Here is an 18,596-nt window from a genome sequence, read left to right on the forward strand (position 1 = left end):
CATCAGCAGCGTAGTTTGCATCGCAGTACATTAGCTACTCCCCCCCCCCCCCCCCCAAGAAATTGCAAAGCGAAATTGAACCTTCAATGAACGACACGCGCCGCTATTGTAAATCCCAAAATGCAAGTGTGAACTCCACGTAGCTCGTAATCGAGATGTGATTGACGTACTACGATGTGACAAACATTGTATTTATTGTTGTTTACACTGTTATTGAGTGGACTGCAAACAATACAGACGTCCAGTCACACACAATGAAAATCAACGAAAGGAGTTACTCGTTCGTGCTTTATTGATCTTTAGTACAGTACTGGAATAGACGTTGCAGTAAAGAAATTCCGAATGTCACCGGCCAGGCTTAACATTGTTAATGGGTAACCAAGGATCTAACAGAGGAGTAAAGGCTAGTTGTACGTAGTTGTACATCAATCGGATAAAGGTACTTGACACAAACAGAAATGTCAATGATTACGTTAAAAATGAAATTTTGCACATACTGAAAAGATTACATAAACTTTCACTAGTACCTACAAATCAAACATACGTCTTCTCAGAAACACACGAAATGTAAGACGATTTGCAGTCACATTGCTCAAAGCAGGAACGCTACAGCCCATTTTAGGAGAGATCACCATTTACATCACTACACCTCTATGCACGCTCCAACATTGATCGGCTCACTGCTGTCAATGTTTCTGGTGTTATTGCAGCACATGCAGCGGAAATACAGGCTTTAATTTTGTCCACTGTTGCTGACACCTGCTGATACACCACATTTTTTCACACGTCCCCAAACAAAAAAAATCTATTTGGTAAGGTCGTCGAACGCGCTGGGAATCTCTGAACAGGACTGCCCCATCCTATCCATCGGTTTGGGGACTGTTGGTTTAGTGTATTTCTTCCCGCCATGGCACCATGCGTAAGGCATCCATCATGCTGACGCAAGTGAAGAAGTAGATCTTTCATCAGTCCAGGTAAGCTGCATCTCGAGAATTACCCGTACAGTCAACCATTAAGAATGCCATCAGCAAATACGAGACAACCATGAGTTGTCCTACAATACCACACTGTGCAGTGACATTCCAGAGTGGGTTTTCTGGTGACTAGTTGTGCATATTGTGTAAGTTGACGTTCCAATGGTTTGTAAACATGGCATCATAGGTAAAAAGTGTCCTATGCATAAAGTTCCAGGTTCGACGCAGAACTCAACTCACTAACAGTGTTCCAGGCGAATTTGGAAATCTTTGCTGTGAAGCCCTTGATGTAGTGATATACGGATGGGTGGTCTTTATGCCTACGAAGAATGTGCAGGACTCTTGTTCGGCCGGCCGATGTGGCCGAGCGGTTCTAGGTGCTTCAGTCCGGAACCGCGCTGCTGCTACGGTTGCGGGTTCGAATCCTGCCTCGGATATAGATGTGTGTGATGTCCTTAGGTTAGTTAGGTTTAAGTAGTTCTAAGTTCTAGGGGACTGATGACCTCAGATGTTAAGTCCCATAGTGCTCAGAACCAACCATTTAAGCCATCCAGGCGACAGCAGAGTCAACTGGCGAGGAGTGACTGCTAGTCAGAGGCACGAAAAGTGCGTGTAGTATCAGCCACCGCACTGTCCTTGTGTACACACATCCGGAACCTGTACATAAAATTGGAATAGATAACAACATAAACACCATTTCCGCCCTTTTCACGGCTCGTGAAAACCACACATTGCCTGTTGTACCACCATACAGCGAGACCCAGAGAGGCGGTGGTCCAGACTGCTGTCCACACCGGTACCTCTGATACCCAGTAGCACGTCCTCTTGCACTGATGCATGCCTATATTCGTCTTGGCACACTATCCACAAGGCACCGTTAATCCAGATTGTCCCACTCCTCAACGGCGGTGCGGCATAGATCCCTCGGAGTGGTTGGTGGATCACGTCGTCCATAATCAACCATTTTCAGTCTATCCCTGGCATGTTCGATGGGGCTCATGTCTGGAAAGCATGATGGCCACACTAGTCGAGCGATGTCGTTATCCTGAAGGAAGTCATTCACAAGATGTGCACGATGGGGGCGCGAACTGTCGTCCATGAAGACGAATGCTTCGCCAATATACTGCAGATACGGTTGCACTACCGGTCGGAGGAAGGCATTCACGTATTGTGCAGCCGTTACGGCGCCTTCCATGACTACCAGCGGCGTACGTCGGCCCCACAAAATGCCACCCCAAAACAGCAGGGAACCTCCACCTTGCTACATTCGCTGGACAGTGTGTCTAAGGCGTTCAGCCTGGCCGCGTTGCCTTGAAACATATCTCCGACGTTTGTCTGGCTGAAGTCAATATCTGTGTTTCATGGTCAATGTGAAGGTCCAAGGGAAACAGAAAAACTGCAGTGGTGCACCGGAATTGAATACTGGTCTCCCAGGAGAAGCTCAAAGCACAGACTATTAGAAGAGTCACTCCTCTTGTACTTAAGTGGGCATTGTGCCTTTCATATTCAATCCCGATGCAATATCTCATCGGTGAAGAGAACGTGATGCCAATCCTGAGCAGTCCATTCGGTATGTCGTTGAGCCCATTGTGCCGTGGTTGCACTCGCCATGGACGTCGGGAGTGAAGTTGAGTATCATGCAGCCTGTAGCGCACAATTTGAGTAGTAACACGACGTCCTGTGGCTGCACGAAAAGCATTATTCAACATGGTGGCGTTGCTGTCCGGGTTCCTCCGAGCCATAATTGGTAGGTAGCGCTCATCCACTGCAGTAGTAGCCCTCGGGCTGCCTGAGCGAGGCATGTCATCGACAGTTCCTGTCTCCCTATATCCTCTCCATGTCCGAACAACATCGCTTCGGTTCACTCAGAGACGCCTGGACACTTCCCTTGTTGCGAGCCCTTCTTGGCACAAAGTAATAGTCCGTACGCGATCGAACCGCGGTATTGACCGTCTAGGCATCGTTGAACTAAAGACAACACGAGCCGTGCACCTCCTTCCTGGTGGAATGACTGGAACTGGTACGTCTAATAGGCGCTGCTCATCCACGGTTGTTTACATTTTTGGGTGGGTTTAGAGACATATCTGAACAGTTAAAGGGACTGTGTCTGAGATACAATATCCACAGTTAATGTCTATCTTCAGAGGTTCTGGAAACCGAGGTGACGCAAAATTTTTTTTGGTGGGTCTAGAATGAGGAAGGTACACAGTCTATCTAAGTTTGAGAGTGGATTGATTGTGGAGGGCTGGAGACATTTAGAAAACTCAACAACTTCGGTGTACGAGGAGTTCTATGGTGGGTGTCTTCTACACGTGGCGAAACCAAGGTAAAATCTCTTTCAGATGTCATGGGACCGGGTGGCCAACCCTAATTACAGATGTCAGATGTCGTAGGGTGGGCAGACTGGTAAAACAGGACAGGCGTCGAACTGTGGCGAAACTAACATCTGACTTTAATGCTTGGCACATTACAAGTGTGTCTGAATACACAGCGCACTCAGCGCTCCTAACGACTGGCCTCCTTTTCTAACGGCCCATGCACGTGGGAATGTTAATACCACAGCATCGACAATTACAACTGAAATGAGCAAGTGGCCATAGGCACAGGACGTTGGCGCAATGCGTTGCATGGTCTGATGAATCCGGACACCTTCTTCACCATCGCGACGGGAGGGCGCGATTCCAATGTCTTCCAGTGTAACAGTCCTTGGCACGTGTAATGCGGGACGGAGACAAGATCGTGGGACTCCATTATGCTCTGGGGAACATTTATGTTGGCATACATGGGTCGAGTCGAGCTCTCGCAAGGCACCGCGACGGTTAAACGATATCGTATACTAGTTGCAAATCACATACACTTCTTCGTGACGATCATATTTTCCTGCGGTAGTAGCACTTCTCAGAAAGGTAATTGGCCATATCACAAGGCCAGGACTGTGATGGGGTGGTTTGAGGAACTAAGTGACGAGTTCCAACTGATGTGTTGGCCTCCCAATTCGGCAGCGCTGAACCCGATCGAATACATTTGGAATGAGACTGAGCACGCTGTAATTTCCTGGGAAAATCCCGTCGGAAGAATTCAGAACTGGGCTCTGCGAGTACTGTCCAACTTCCTACTGACCTTTTTTTTTTCATCAATCTTTGATACAGCCCGCCACGTATTCCTCCATCGTGCCAGACTCTTCACCTCAGAGTAGCTCTTGTAACCTACGTCCTCAGTTATTTGCTGCATGTATTCTTTGTCTTCCTCTACTGCTTTCTCTAGTACCATGGAAGTTACTCGCAGATGTCTTAAAGACATCGTATCACATTGTCCTTTCTTCGTTTCAGTGTTTTCAATATGTTCCATTCCTCGCTGATTCTGAGGAGAGGGCTCCTCATTTCCCACCTTCTCAGTCAATCAAATTCTGAACATTCTTCTTTAGCATAACATCGCAAATTCTTCGATTCTCCCCTTTACCGGTTTTTCCAGAGTCTGTGTGCTCCAAACGTACATTCCCTAAAGTTCTTCCTCGAGTTAGGAGCTATGTTTCGTATTAGTAGACTTCTCTTGGCCAGGAACGTCCTTTTTGCCACTGCGTCTGTTTTTGATGTCCTTACTCCGTCTGCATCGGTTACTTTGCACAGGGAGCATAATTCCTTAACTTCGTCTATTCCTTGATCCCCAACTCTGATAAGTTTTTCTTTGGTCTCAGTTCTGATACTTCTCATTACTTTCGTCTTTCTTCGATTTACTTTCAATTCATATTCTGTACTCATTATGCTGTTAATTCTGTTTAAAACGTTCTGTAATTTTTCTTCACTTTCACTGAGGATATCACTGTCCTCAGCGAATCTTATCATTGACAGTCTTTCAACTTGTATTTTAATCCCACTCTTTCAATTATTTTTTATTTCCGTCGTTGCTTCTTTCTTGTATAGAGTGAAGAGTAGGAGCGAAGGATACATCCCCGTCTTACACCCTTTTTAATTCGGCTACTTCGTTAGTCGTATAGAAGTCTTCCTTCTTGGTTCTCAAATATGCTGTATACCACCCGTCTTTCGCAGTAGTTAACACTTATTTTACTCAGAATTTCGAACATCTTACATCATTTTATACTGCCGAACGCACTGTCTAGATCGACAGTCCTATGAGCGTATCTCAATTTTTCTTCAGTATAGCTTCCATTATCAACTGCAACTTCAGAATTGCCTCTGGTGTATTTATCTTTCCTAAAGCCATACTGATCGCCATCTATCAGATCCTCAGTTTTCTTTTCCCTTCTTCCATATGTTATTTGTGTTAGCAATTTGAATTCTTGAGCTGTTAAGCTGATTATGCCTTAATTCTCGCACTTGTCGGATATTGCTGTCTTCGAAATTGTGTGGGCGATATGTTTCCGAAAGTCTGATGATATATCGCTAGTATCTTACGTTGTACACACCACCGCGTATAGACGTTTTGTTGCCACTCCTCCTAGTAGTTTTAGAAATTGTGATGCGATGTTATCTATCCCGCCTAATCTGACCTTCAGTCGTTCAAAGCTCTTTTAAAGTCTGACTCTAATACTATCCCTTACTTGTCGACTCCTGTTTCTTCTTCTATCACATTTTGAGACATTTCATCCCGTCATGGAGGTCTGCAATATACTCTTTCCTCCTATCTGCTCTCTCCTTTGCATTTATCAATGGAATTTCCATTCCACTCTTAATGTTTCTACTCTTGCTTCTGATTTCAGCGAAGACTGTTTTGACCTTTCTGTATGCTGACTCAGTTCTTCCGACAATCATATCTTTTTCGATGTCTTTTCATTTCTTACGTAGCCATTTCGCTTTAGGTTTCCTGTTCTTCCTATTAATTTAAGTTGTAAGTGAGTCGTATTTCTGTATTCCTGTGTTTTCCTGAAGGCTTTTCTACTTCATTCCTCAGTCAGCTGAAGCATTTCTACTTTTACGCATTGTTTCTTCGCAATTATCTTCCTTGTGCCTGTGGTTTTCTTTAACTTCACCGACTGACCTTTTCACAGATGTACATTCCTCTTCAAAGAAATTCCTATTGAGAAATTCATTATCGTAGTATCTATAGCCTCAAAGAACTTCAATCGTATCTCATCACTCCTTATTATTTCCGTATCCTACTTTTTTGCGCGTTTATTCTTCCTGAGTAGTCTGTTAAACTTCAGCCTCCTCTTCGTCATTACTAAATTGTGATCTCATTTTATAACTCCTCACGGGTACAACGTACAATTCATTATCTAATTTCGGAATCTTTGCCTGTCCATGACGCAATCTAACTAGAATTTTCCTGTATCTTTCGGCCTTTTCTTGTGATTCTTGAACACAGTATTCGCTATTACTAGACGAAATTTACTGCAGAACTTGACGCCCTTCCCCTCACTCATTTCTAATAACAAGCCCATATTCTCCCGTAACCCCTTCTCCTAGTCCTTCGCCCACAACCTCATTCCAGTCCACCATGAGTATTACATTTTTATCTCTCTGTACGTAATGAATTAACCTTTCAATGTCCTCACATATTTTCTCTCTGCACGTTCTGCTTGCAACATTAATGTGTATATCAGAGCTATTGCTGTCGGCGTAGGTTTGGTGTCGATTCTGATGAGAACAATCCTATTTCATTCCTACTACCAAGCCCGTATTCTCCCGTAACCCTTTCTCCTAGTCCTTCTCGTACAACCTAATTCTATTCCTCTAAAACTATTACATTTTAATCGCCGACCGGAGTGGCCGAGCGGTTCTAGGCGCTACAAGTTCAAATCCTGCCGCGGGCATGGATGTGTGTAGTGTCCTTAGGTTGGTTAGGTTTAAGTAGTTCTAAGTTTTAGGAGACTGATGACTTCTGAAGTTAAGTCCCATAGTGCTCAGAGCCATTTGAATTTGAACATTTTAATCTTTCTGTACGTACTGAATTACCCTTTCAATATCTTCATAATTTCCTCCCTCTCTCTCTCTCTCCACGTTCTGCTTGCGACGTTGGCATATATACCAGAGCTACTGCTGTCGGTTTGGTTTGGTGTCGATTCCGATGAAAACAATCCTGTCAATGAATTATTCACGGTAACTCACTCTCTGCCCTACGCTCCTATTCATAAAGAATCCTATTCCCCTTACATCATTTTCTGCTGCTGTTAATATTACCGTGTTCTTGTCTGACCAAAAATTCTTTCCTTCCTTCCATTTTACTTCACCGACCTCCCGTATACCTGGTCTGAGCCTTAGCGTTTCCCATATTAGATTTTCTAACTCCACGTTCAAAATTCTAACGTTCCACGCCCCGACTCGTAGAACGTCACCCTTTAATTGGTTATTCAATCTTTTTCCAATGGTCACCTGCCCCATTGAAAGTTCCTTCCAGGAGATCAGAAAGGGGGACTAAGTCCGAAATCTTTTGCCAATGGAGTGATCATCATGACACTTTTTCATTTACAACACACATGTCCTATGGATGCACGTTACGTGTCTTTAACGCAGTGGTTTCCAATGCCTCCTGCACCCTCATGCCGTTGATCATTGCTGATTCTTCCATCTTCTGGGGCAGCTTCCATACGTCCCATACGACTTCTCCTGGAATCTGCAGCAGTTGCCTGGGGCAACGCTGCCGACACCCGCATCGAACATATGCACCGAATTCAGAATAGGGCTCTGGTACTGTCTCTCCACCTTCCTAGGCATTGTCTACCTTGAGAACTGCATCTACTGGCTGATGTATCACGTCCGGAAAGCGATATCGAGAATTTGCAAGGATGCTCTACCAACATGCAGCTAGCTCTGCAAATAAAAATGTCAAAAACCTAGGTAGCAAACGCACAAACTGGCTCACTCGACAACTGCTAAGCAATTTTCTGGACTGACATGGTGCGATATTTAAAAAAAAAGTCGGTATAAAAGAAAAGTAATAAACCTTCTGGAACGTATTGAGTACGCACTGCATATTTAATATGCAGTAAAAAACAAAAACGTAATATATGTTATTTGGATCATTAGTTCCGTTTTAATCACTTCCTTTGTTTCAAAATAAAGGATATGATGGCGAATCTCTATTACTATATGTTCCACAGACTTTTGATACTTGCCTGTAGCTCAAAGAAATTCTTTTATTAGATACAACACATGCTGAGTGGAACAATTACTTATATCTGATCGCATGCGCGTCGTCTAAATCAAATATGAACTAGTATCGAGAGGTTTTATAAACATTCGTATCGACTGCTCCTGCAAAGAAAATTTATCTATCCCTGCCCACACACAGTTCAACTTGACGAGTTTAAAATTACATCTGAGTGTGTTTCTGCTTGTATTCCGCATAAGCAAGTCATCTTGGTACCCATCAAGGGTCCAACAACTAAACTAGTATACAGGGTGTTACAAAAAGGTACGGCCAAACTTTCAGGAAACATTCCTCACGCACAAAGAAAAAAATATGTTATGTGGACATGTGTCCGGAAACGCTTACTTTCCATTTTGGAGCTCATTTTATTACTTCTCTTCAAATCACATTAATCATGGAATGGAAACACATAGCAACAGAACGTACCAGCGTGACTTCAAACACTTTGTTATAGGAAATGTTCAAAATGTCCTCCGTTAGCGATGATACATGCATCCACCCTCCGTCGCATGGAATCCCTGATGCGCTGATGCAGCCCTGGAGAATGGCGTATTGTATCAAGCCGTCCACAATATGAGCACGAAGAGTCTCTACATTTGGTACCGGGGTTGCGTAGACAAGAGCTTTCAAATGCCCTCATAAATGAAAGTCAAGAGGGTTGAGGTCAGGAGAGCGTGGAGGCCATGGAATTGGTCCGCCTCTACCAATCCAGCGGTCACCGAATCTGTTGTTGAGAAGCGTAAGAACACTTCGACTGAAATGTGCAGGAGCTCCATCGTGCATGAACCACATGTTGTGTCGTACTTGTAAAGGCACATGTTCTAGCAGCACAGGTAGAGTATCCCGTATGAAATCATGATAACGTCCTCCATTGAGCGTAGGTGGAAGAACATGGGGCCCAATCAAGACATCACCAACAATGCCTGCCCAAACGTTCACAGTAAATCTGTGTTGATGACGTGATTGCACAATTGCGTGCGGATTCTCGTCAGCCCACAAATGTTGATTGTGAAAATTTACAATTTGATCACGTTGGAATGAAGCCTCATCCGTAAAGAGAACATTTGCACTGAATGAGGATTGACACATTGTGAAGTGTACCCGTGGAGTCCAATCAGCTGCTGATAGTGGCTGCACACGCTGTACATGGTACGGAAACAACTGGTTCTCCCGTAGCACTCTCCATACAGTAACGTGGTCAACGTTACCTTGTACAGCAACAACTTCTCTGACGCTGACATTAGGGTTATCGTCAACTGCACGAAGAATTGCCTCGTCCATTGCAGGTGTCGTCGTAGTTCTAGGTCTTCCCCAGTCGCGAGGCATAGGCTGGAACTACTCTCTAAGACGCCGATCAATTGCTTCGAACGTCTTCCTGTCGGGACACCTTCGTTCTGGAAATCTGTCTCGATACAAACGTACCGCGCCACGGCTATTGTCCCGCGCTAATCCATACATCAAATGGGCATCTGCCAACTCCGCATTTGTAAACATTGCACTGACTGCAAAACCACGTTTGTGATGAACACTAACCTGTTGATGCTACGTACTGATGTGCTTGATGCTAGTACTGTAGAACAATGAGTCGCATGTCAACACAAGCACCGAAGTCAACATTACCTTCCTTCAATTGGGCTGACTGGCGGTGAATCGAGGAAGTACAGTACATACTCAAGAAACTAAAATGAGCTCTAACATGGAAATTAAGCGTTTCCGGACACATGTCCACATAACATCTTTTCTTTATTTGTTTGTGACGAATGTTTCCTGAAAGTTTGACCGTACCTTTTTGTAACACCTTGTACGTAGTCGTCGGAGGTATTGAACAAATTTAAGTCTTGATGACACCTTTCTCAGCTAAGATGTCGGTTAAAATGATATGGTCGTAACTTACGAAAAAAAGCGTAAATTAGCTTACTTGGAGTCGTGAAGGACGGTCCGTATGTTCCTCAGCAAGGCGTCCTTGGTGATGTCACTGTACTCTAGCCGGACGCCAGCCCCAGTCTGTTGTATCTTAGCGGCGTTGTGCGCCTGGTCGCAGAAGAACGGGATGACCAGCAGCGGCACGGCGTGGTACGTGGCTTCATTGAGACTCTGCAGGCCACCTTGCGTGATGAAGAGTCGCACGTTTGGATGAGCTGTAACACACACAAACAAGTAAAATGTTACAAAAGTCTTCAAAACAGTTATATTGACGTTTCTTTGTCGGATAACGTGATTTCCACCCTCTTAGGATGACTTGTTAAGTCCACGTAAGCTCGCTGTAAAAATATTAGTCCCCCGCTTAATAGAGCCGAATTTCGTGATGATCACAATCAAGTTCTGATGACATAAGTCGTAGCAGTGAAGCGATATTCACATGCATGCTTCAGTTGGTTGTATGTAATGAGCGTAATAAGATGTATCGGCGTGGAAATTTGAGACAATGGCAGAAGGAAGCTGTCGTGTTTTGACGTGTCCATTGCCACACCGTGACTGATGTTGTCCAGTACTCCCATCTTCATCAGATCACAGACATCAGAAGAATTTAAAACTGAGGGCGAGTCTATAAGTACAGCAATAAAAAAAGATAAGTCCGGGAGAGCTGGACCCCTGGATGAGACGGACCAGTGGTGTGTTTCCCAAATGCGCCGCTGGAGGGCAGCTGCCGCTACTTGTAAGGAAGCTCTTTCGTCAAGAAACGTAGTGTAGAAGTGCTGCTGTCATTTTCGTGTTAGTTATGCAGAAAAATAAGATTCTCTGTTGTGATAAACCGAAAAGTTTTATCGTGCAGTTACATAAGTGCAATATTAAGGCTTAGTTTGTATAATATTGATGCAGTTTTTTTACTGTGAAGCTGACAAATGTGTGGGTATGAAACTAATCTAAAATGGCCACAGAGTTGGCTGCCTACAGACAAAAGTCGTGGTGGTTCTTCTTTCCCAGACCGTTGGGAGCGATGGACCAATGTTATTTGGGAGATATGGACCACTTGTTTTCATGCGAGAGAAGTTGTACACAATTAAATTTAGCTCAAGGTATGCACAGTATACCCACTGAAAATAGCCGCAGTCCCAAACTATTATTATTTGTCGGAAGATATGTCTGTGGTAACAAATGCAAGACAGAATGTTGTACACAGGTCAGCCAACTACTTCAAAACTCGTCAAAAGAGCTACTGATCCCAAACACATCGCCAGCCGGAGTGGCCGTGCGGTTCTAGGCGCTACAGTCTGGAACCGAGCGACCGCTCCGGTCGCAGGTTCGAATCCTGCCTCGGGCATGGGTGTGTGTGATGTCCTTAGGTTAGTTAGGTTTAATTAGTTCTAAGTTCTAGGCGACTGATGACCTCAGAAGTTAAGTGGCATAGTGCTCAGAGCCATTTGAACCATTTGAACCAAACACATCAAAAGGGCAGAGTTATCTACACAAGTCAAATTCCTTCACTGACACAGCTTCAGAAGCCACTTCTACTAAACCTAAAACTTCAAAGATTACCACCTACAATCTGACTTCTCCTAAGCCAGCACAGACAAAAATTTTGGAAGAAATATCACCTGTTCCTTCCACTGAAAAAACCATTATTTTTAAGAGGAAGGCAGCAACTGTATCCAGAGGGCTAGATTCTGTTTGAAATATTGAAACTGTAAAGGAAATGAGGGATAATAATAGAAAGCAAACAGAAAAAAGGCAAGAAATGATTACCAAATGGAGATAGCAGTGAGACGAAAAACAGACTGAAGATGCTCGATAAGATATTGCAAGTATCTCACCTGTGCAGACATTGTAGAAGATTATGAAAATAACTTTGATGAATCAGATTAGGATGAATGTGTTGGATGTGGTAAACTCTACTAAGAAACTGATAAAAATTGTGATTGGATTCAGTGTGTTTCCTGTTCAGATCAACATTTGGTAATAAGTGTAGCTGCTGTGGTGAGAGAAAGACAGACTTATGCTTGAACAGAACCAACAACTCATTACAAAAACCAATGTTAATTAAACATATTCAAAACAAGAATGTGAAATTTTTATTGACTCCCATCTTCATGGATGGCTTTTTTTTACGTACTCTTCTCTCCAAGACCATTGATCGACCTTACCCATACACTTATGGGTGAGATGGACCACGCATATATATTTTCATTTTATCATATGTCTCTTTTTAAGGGGCAGTGCCTCAGTGATCACTATACATAAGTTTGTATGGCACTCTACACGAACATACCGCTGGAGGTCAAAAAAGTTGAAAAATACACAAATTTTATGCTGAAGAAGAACTGTGGTCCACCTCTCCGTTGTCAACTTTAATGAGGGAAGTGTTTGTAAGGCAGAGTGTTGTTAGCCACAGCTGAAACTCTCAAACAGACAGGGAAAAGTGAAAGCTGTAGTATAAACCATGTTTGGATGACGGCGATAGTGGCTGCTTACGTTTCCACGTGTGCATATGTAATACACACAATTCAATTGCAGCAAACAACTGATAGGTAATGTGTGTATCACAACTACAAGCGCAAAATGACCGTGTTGCAAGTATACAACAATAGAAACAAGAAAAGTCCAGTAAATTTCTTCCGGATGCACTACTTGAAGAAAGTCATCTTTTTGAAATAAAAAAAAAAAAAATATTCCGAAGTGATTTCCTTGCACGAATGTACGCTCTTTTCTTAAGGAAATGTTTCATGTCATCTTTGAAAAATGTGATAAAACGCGAATGAACTGTTAATTCAGGTCAACGATATCAGGGAAATCAACCTATGGCTGAAACGAATCGAAGGAATAATTTCAAATTTTTCATAACGAAATGTAATCGGGGAGCGAAGCACTCTTTCTTCTCGTCTCCATCGAAGTAAGCTGGCGTATTTTATCTAAGTCTCTCTGTGGTAGAATTTGTTTTGATTTATAATTAAATGTGTTAAAATGGGGGTATATTTATGTTTCAATTAAAAGGAAATGTGCTCCCCGCAATTATTAAGCGGTACATGATTTATGATTTTTGTAATAGTTTTATTTAGAAAAGGCAGCTGGATCCGTGAGGTCAGCAGATGATGATAAAGTGAGGCCATTTGTCAAATGCAGTTCGCATTCGGCCATTGATTTCATTCCGTTATAAACAAAACGCGTCCATCAGATTATTTGCAGATACTTTGCACAAGCTCAAATAGCGAGGGAGGATCGGTAAGCAACGCATAATAATTTTTTTCTACCCTGGTATTGAAGCTGAAATGCTGAAACGTCGTTTTTTCTGTTTTCCGTCATTCCTTAGTTGCTTCAAAATTCATGCAGAATTGTTCCGTCTGCGCAACTAGCTGAAGGTAGTTTGTTTATTGCCATACGCGTTTCACTTCTTTTATTTTTGAAGCATCTTGAGTGACTGAAATTTCAAGACGATGTTGTGTGAAATTTGTGCTACAGAGGTGCTTTGCGTATTTATTTATTTAGCTCTAGTGTGACAAGCCTGAGCTACGAAACACAAATGACACCCATGATATTGCCGTCAACTTGTAAAAAGCAGCGAAGCGTAGCTCGATATTTGTGTGCCAAAGAAAATAAACCGAGTGAAATTCACATGGACATGCGTGTCATTTATGGGAACCGCTGTGTAGATCTAAGCAATGTCTCGAGGTGGTGTGCATTCTTCCAAGAGAGACTGGAGGTACCTTAGTGATTCGCCACGCTCCGGGTGGCTATTAACGGCTGCAGCCACGCAGCAACTTGGAACGACCGACGTGTGCAGCTGCGAACCTTATCTCAGCAGTTCATCATTGCCTATGGTGCAGTGAACACTATTGTTCACGGCACTTCAAGTTAGTGCTCGCCCCCCATGTTGCTGCTCCTGTTCGTGAGAAAATCGCCAAATTTGGGTGGGAGGTGCTCCAGCGTCCACCATACTGTACGGACCTTGCACTGTTGGACTTTCATCTGTTTAGTCCCATGAAGAAAATCCTGGCCGACCAACGCTTTGCGACGAATGCGGAAGTGAAATCAACAGTCCGCAGATGGCTATATTCCAACCGAACGGACTTCTACGAACAGGCATTCTGAAACTCGTAGCACGATGGGACCAATGTGTTGACAAAGTTGGTGACTACGTAAGAAAGTAGATAAGATAAGTAAGTTCATTTGTGATTTTTTGTTACCTATTAAACTTTTTTATAGTAAAATTATTGTTCCTTACTTTCCGATATTCCCTCGTACATATTATCTGGCCATCATCTCTGAACTCTGAATCTGCTGTTCTCGCTTCTATAAGACACGGGAACCACAGAACTGATGGTGGTGTTAAATTAGTGCGGCTCGTGAATGGCAAAAACTTCAGGAGCCAATTTCGTTCTGAACTCACTGCATCCTTTTTATATGCGTATCAGATGCAATAGGAAGAATACGCACCACCATCAACAAGAACCGTTGTTCCATTGCTCTATGAGAAATAAACTATACTCATACACTAATTTGATTTTCACAAATTCTGTCATTTTATTCAAATACCTCAGCCAACAACGCGTCAGTCCCCAATCGAGCCATTGACGAGATTAGCGAGAATGTGTGCTAATTATCTGCCTCTGACTTGAGTATGAAGTTTTGCATTTTACTTATCGGTTAAGACCACATCTAACTGAGCTCAGGTTTTACTCTTTGGCGGCCTAATCTCGAAACATCGATAAGAGCACCATTGATCAATGCCTCTAATGTTACGCACGTTTGAAATGTTCTCAAGGTCAATCAATACAAAAACATGTGGAATTACTGACAACATGTAATGTCTTTTGGGGTTATTGGCCACACGCTGCCAAATTTCAAACGCGTTGTTGGTATATTGGGAAACTTTTATTCGAGACACATAATGCAGTGTATGGAAACAGAACTTTTTATGCATTTATATGCATTTTCATCCATATTATAAGGTTTTTATGATGCATATAATCCGGTTTCCAATTATCCCGCTTCGGGTGCACGGTTTATCATGTGAAACGAGTGACAAATACGATTTCTTGTCTCCTATTGGCATGTCCTTTTCTGGCCTCTCATTAGCTAGTTTTTGAGAGGTGAATCTCGAGAAAGGTCTGGCGCACAGGGTTGGCATCAGTCTGAGAAAAAATGTGTCTGGGAAAAGATTTGCGTAGATCAAGAGTGTATTTTATTCTACTTTAGTTGTGTGGAATTATTTTTCAAGTGATTGTAATTGCAACTGGTTCACTGCCGCGCGATAATAGTTGTGATGAGTGTAAAGTATAATGATATCATTGTTCGAATAATTTAGAGTATTTGTGACTTTTATGTGTATATACAACAATAATGGTCAAATGAGCAATACAGCCAGTGACTAACAACGCAATGTGAGAATGTATGGATTTACAGAGCGATCTGCCAAATTGTTTAACCGATTAGTGACTTTGATGAGTAGCAGAAGTCAACACTGCTATTATCGCAATGAGAACACTCTACGTTAGAACTGCGAATCTGCTGGTACATAGGTCAATAAAGGTAATGTGACAGTGGTAATTTCTCATGACGGTATTGATAAACATGCTGATGAGAAGTGATACACAACAGCGAACGATTGGCAATAAAACTTGGTGTGTTCAACATTCAGTAGTAATGATGAATGGAGCTGTTGGAAAGAGGCTATAATTTAAAAGAAGAAACATTATCATCTGTGCAGAAAAGACTTGCATCAGTGAGATTATTATTTAGAGTGTCACCGATTACCATTAGGCTAAGATAGATACAATATGCAGATATAGTTACGTGCCTAGTACGTCCTGCTGTGGCAGCCACTTGCTGACCATGACGTTCTCAGGCCGACTGGGAAGGGAGTCGTTCTCCCACTTCCAGAGGACCCTCTGGGGCAGCTCCCGGAACGCTTCAATGAATGCCTGTCGCTTCCAGTCTGACATCGCATTACTGCGGACATTGGTTCCTAGGCTGAAGTAGATGACGCCGTGTTCTGCCCCATCCAGAAACTGCTTGATGTCCTGACGGCAACACATTAGAGATCAGAAGTAAAATCCCGTGTGACTAGGGCCTCCCATCAGGTAGACAGTTCGCCTGGTGCAGGTCTTTCGATTTCAGGCCAGTTCGGCGAGTTGCGTGTCGATGGGGATGAAATGATGGTGATAAGGACAACACAACACCCATTCCCTGAGCGGAGAAAATGTCCGAGCCAGCCGGGAATCGAATCCGGGCCGTTAGGCAAGACATTCCGTCGCGCTGACCACTCAGCTACCAGGGGCGGACAACTCCACAATAACAAACACAGATTAGGCAACTACTCAACAGGCCTACATATGATTCACAGAAAATAGTTCAAGTCTTAATCTTACAAACGCAAATATTATGCAATTCTGAAACAATAAAAGTTGACAAAAATAAACATTATATATAAATCACCACATGAAAAACTTAGAGTAAAATTAAATGTCTCACACCAAAATGGTCAATCAAGAACCTCTTGAAGACAACAGTATTAATTTATTTTACGTACATTCATTCCTTGTAGACTTGAGTAATGCAACCTGTTGTATAGCTACCAAAACTTCAAGGCCACAAGCAATGTAAAGGTAGAAGATTCATCTCATCCTCTTTCCCCTTCATTAAAGATAAACTTTCTAAAGAAACAACAGTCATTCTAACAGAATTCTTAAAAACCTAGAATGCACATCAGCAAAACAGTTCTGTGCACTCTCATAGAACAAGAAATTGCAAGAGTATTCTTGTCTCTCATGCCAGAACATCTGTCTTAATCAGAATAGTGTCCTTCACAGTGGAACACAATTATACATTCATATTCCTAACATCAAGTTGGTAAAGATAGAAAGCCAGTTTAAAAACGGCCTAAGTCAATTCCAACGGACCAGAGTTTCTAGTCTGTAAATGAATTCCTCACCCAAGCAATTGGAATTTTGTAATCTACAATTATCAGCCATATTATATCAGTCATGTTTGTGATACATTTTAGGAATGAAAGACTGTATTGACATAGGCATTTGTATTTACAGTCAAACTTGTCCACAGCAGTCACCTGAGGTAAACTGCATTAACTTTGTTATAGACTTGTAAAGTTTATCTCTGTTGTGAGCCCTGTATACTCGCTTTAAGCTCGCCAGCGCGTCCTATGGTCATGCCCATACTTATCGTCTCTTTACGCTCCCAGACTCGATTCGCCATTGTCTGCCACTGAATAAACTTGAGTGTGTTGTCGGGTACAACGGGTACAAGCAAACTACACCAGCGTAGAAAGAAGGACGAGTACATGAGTTCCGAAGTATAACCAAAGATTCGTGGTATTGCTACTCCATACGCAACCATTGCCATAACATTACACATCAATATACAGGATGAAGAAAAGTTCGCGCACTCGGACTTCGTAGCGTTATTCCTCACATACTAGCAATACAAAAACGACTGTCACAAAATTTCGCCCTGCCCATAATTCCGGCAGTAAATGGACGTTAAAGATTGGCAGTCCGGCAACCCTGTAATAACATGTATTGTAACTACCTCTCTCAGAATACAGGCGTACTGTTGTGCGGTTGATGCAGTGGGTACTGTTTTTGGGTCAGCATGCAGGATGTCGAGTTTTCGATTCTAGGTCGAGGTGTATTTGTTTTTATTTGCCAATTTCATTCTACCATATAGCACTGTTACACATACTGTTTTTTAAGCCATACGTATCCGACAGTTAAGTAGTGCAGTCTATTGTAACGGGGAACTTAACATAAACATGGTCAGACAGATCAGAAATAGAGAACTGAAACAAATGACCTGTCATATGACAGAGTAACAGAAAAAAAAGCAATATCAGTTTCTAGATGCTAAAGACGGTTGCACAGTTAAATAGCTCAGATCTACTAGTCGTTAGTACTACATGGAGTACGCCTGCTCAGATTAACGCATTAGCAACCAGTGACAATAATGATTTCCGTATTAATGATCGCGTGACTTTTACAAAAGAATAGAGATTCCAATTGCAAGTCCAAACACTGCACCATACAACTCTGGACTCTTCGCAACATGGCTGGCTCCACAGATGCAAGAGCAGCATGAACACGCCCTATCAGTTCTTCTGCATGTGTCGGCGTAGTAGAGTACACTAGCTCCTTCAAGTGTCCTCACAGGAAAAAATCTAGGTGATTTAAGTCAGAAGAACGCGGAGGTCGTACAACTGGACCTCTCTATCCAGGCCGTTTCCCTTTAAATATTCTGTGTAAATACCTTCAACATTAATTCCAGAATGTTGAGGTGCACCATCATGTTGGAAGCATAACCTCTGTCGAAAATGAAATGGAATCTTCCAGGGCATCAGGCAAACGGTTTGAGAGGAATGCATGATACCTTCGTGCAATCAACCGCCCAGGCAAATGGACCAAGTTTCAAACCCGGAAGTGCGCCGATGCGCGATTTTTATGTGAGTGAACTGGCGAAGTTGACGCATATAAATCGTCCTTACGAAGATCACGACGCTCAAAAGATGCTAAACGGAATTTTTATTATGGGATCTTATCCAGAGACGGACGTATTCAACTGACAAATTTT

At 42.8% G+C, this 18,596-nt stretch overlaps 1 protein-coding gene across 1 annotated transcript in view; it reads right to left on the bottom strand.

Annotated features, from left to right (window-relative positions):
- Window positions 1-18,596, bottom strand: part of LOC124776648 (UDP-glucosyltransferase 2-like) — a 90,404-nt gene that overhangs the window by 9,571 nt on the left and 62,237 nt on the right. The window contains exons 5-6 of the mRNA XM_047251735.1: window positions 15,814-16,036; window positions 10,000-10,219 (exon numbers count right to left, since the gene is read on the bottom strand). Of these exons, the coding sequence (XP_047107691.1) occupies window positions 10,000-10,219; window positions 15,814-16,036 (443 nt within the window). The remainder of the gene's footprint in view (window positions 1-9,999; window positions 10,220-15,813; window positions 16,037-18,596) is intronic.

Source organism: Schistocerca piceifrons, chromosome 2 (genome assembly GCF_021461385.2).
Source record: "Schistocerca piceifrons isolate TAMUIC-IGC-003096 chromosome 2, iqSchPice1.1, whole genome shotgun sequence".
Lineage (NCBI taxonomy): Eukaryota > Metazoa > Arthropoda > Insecta > Orthoptera > Acrididae > Schistocerca > Schistocerca piceifrons.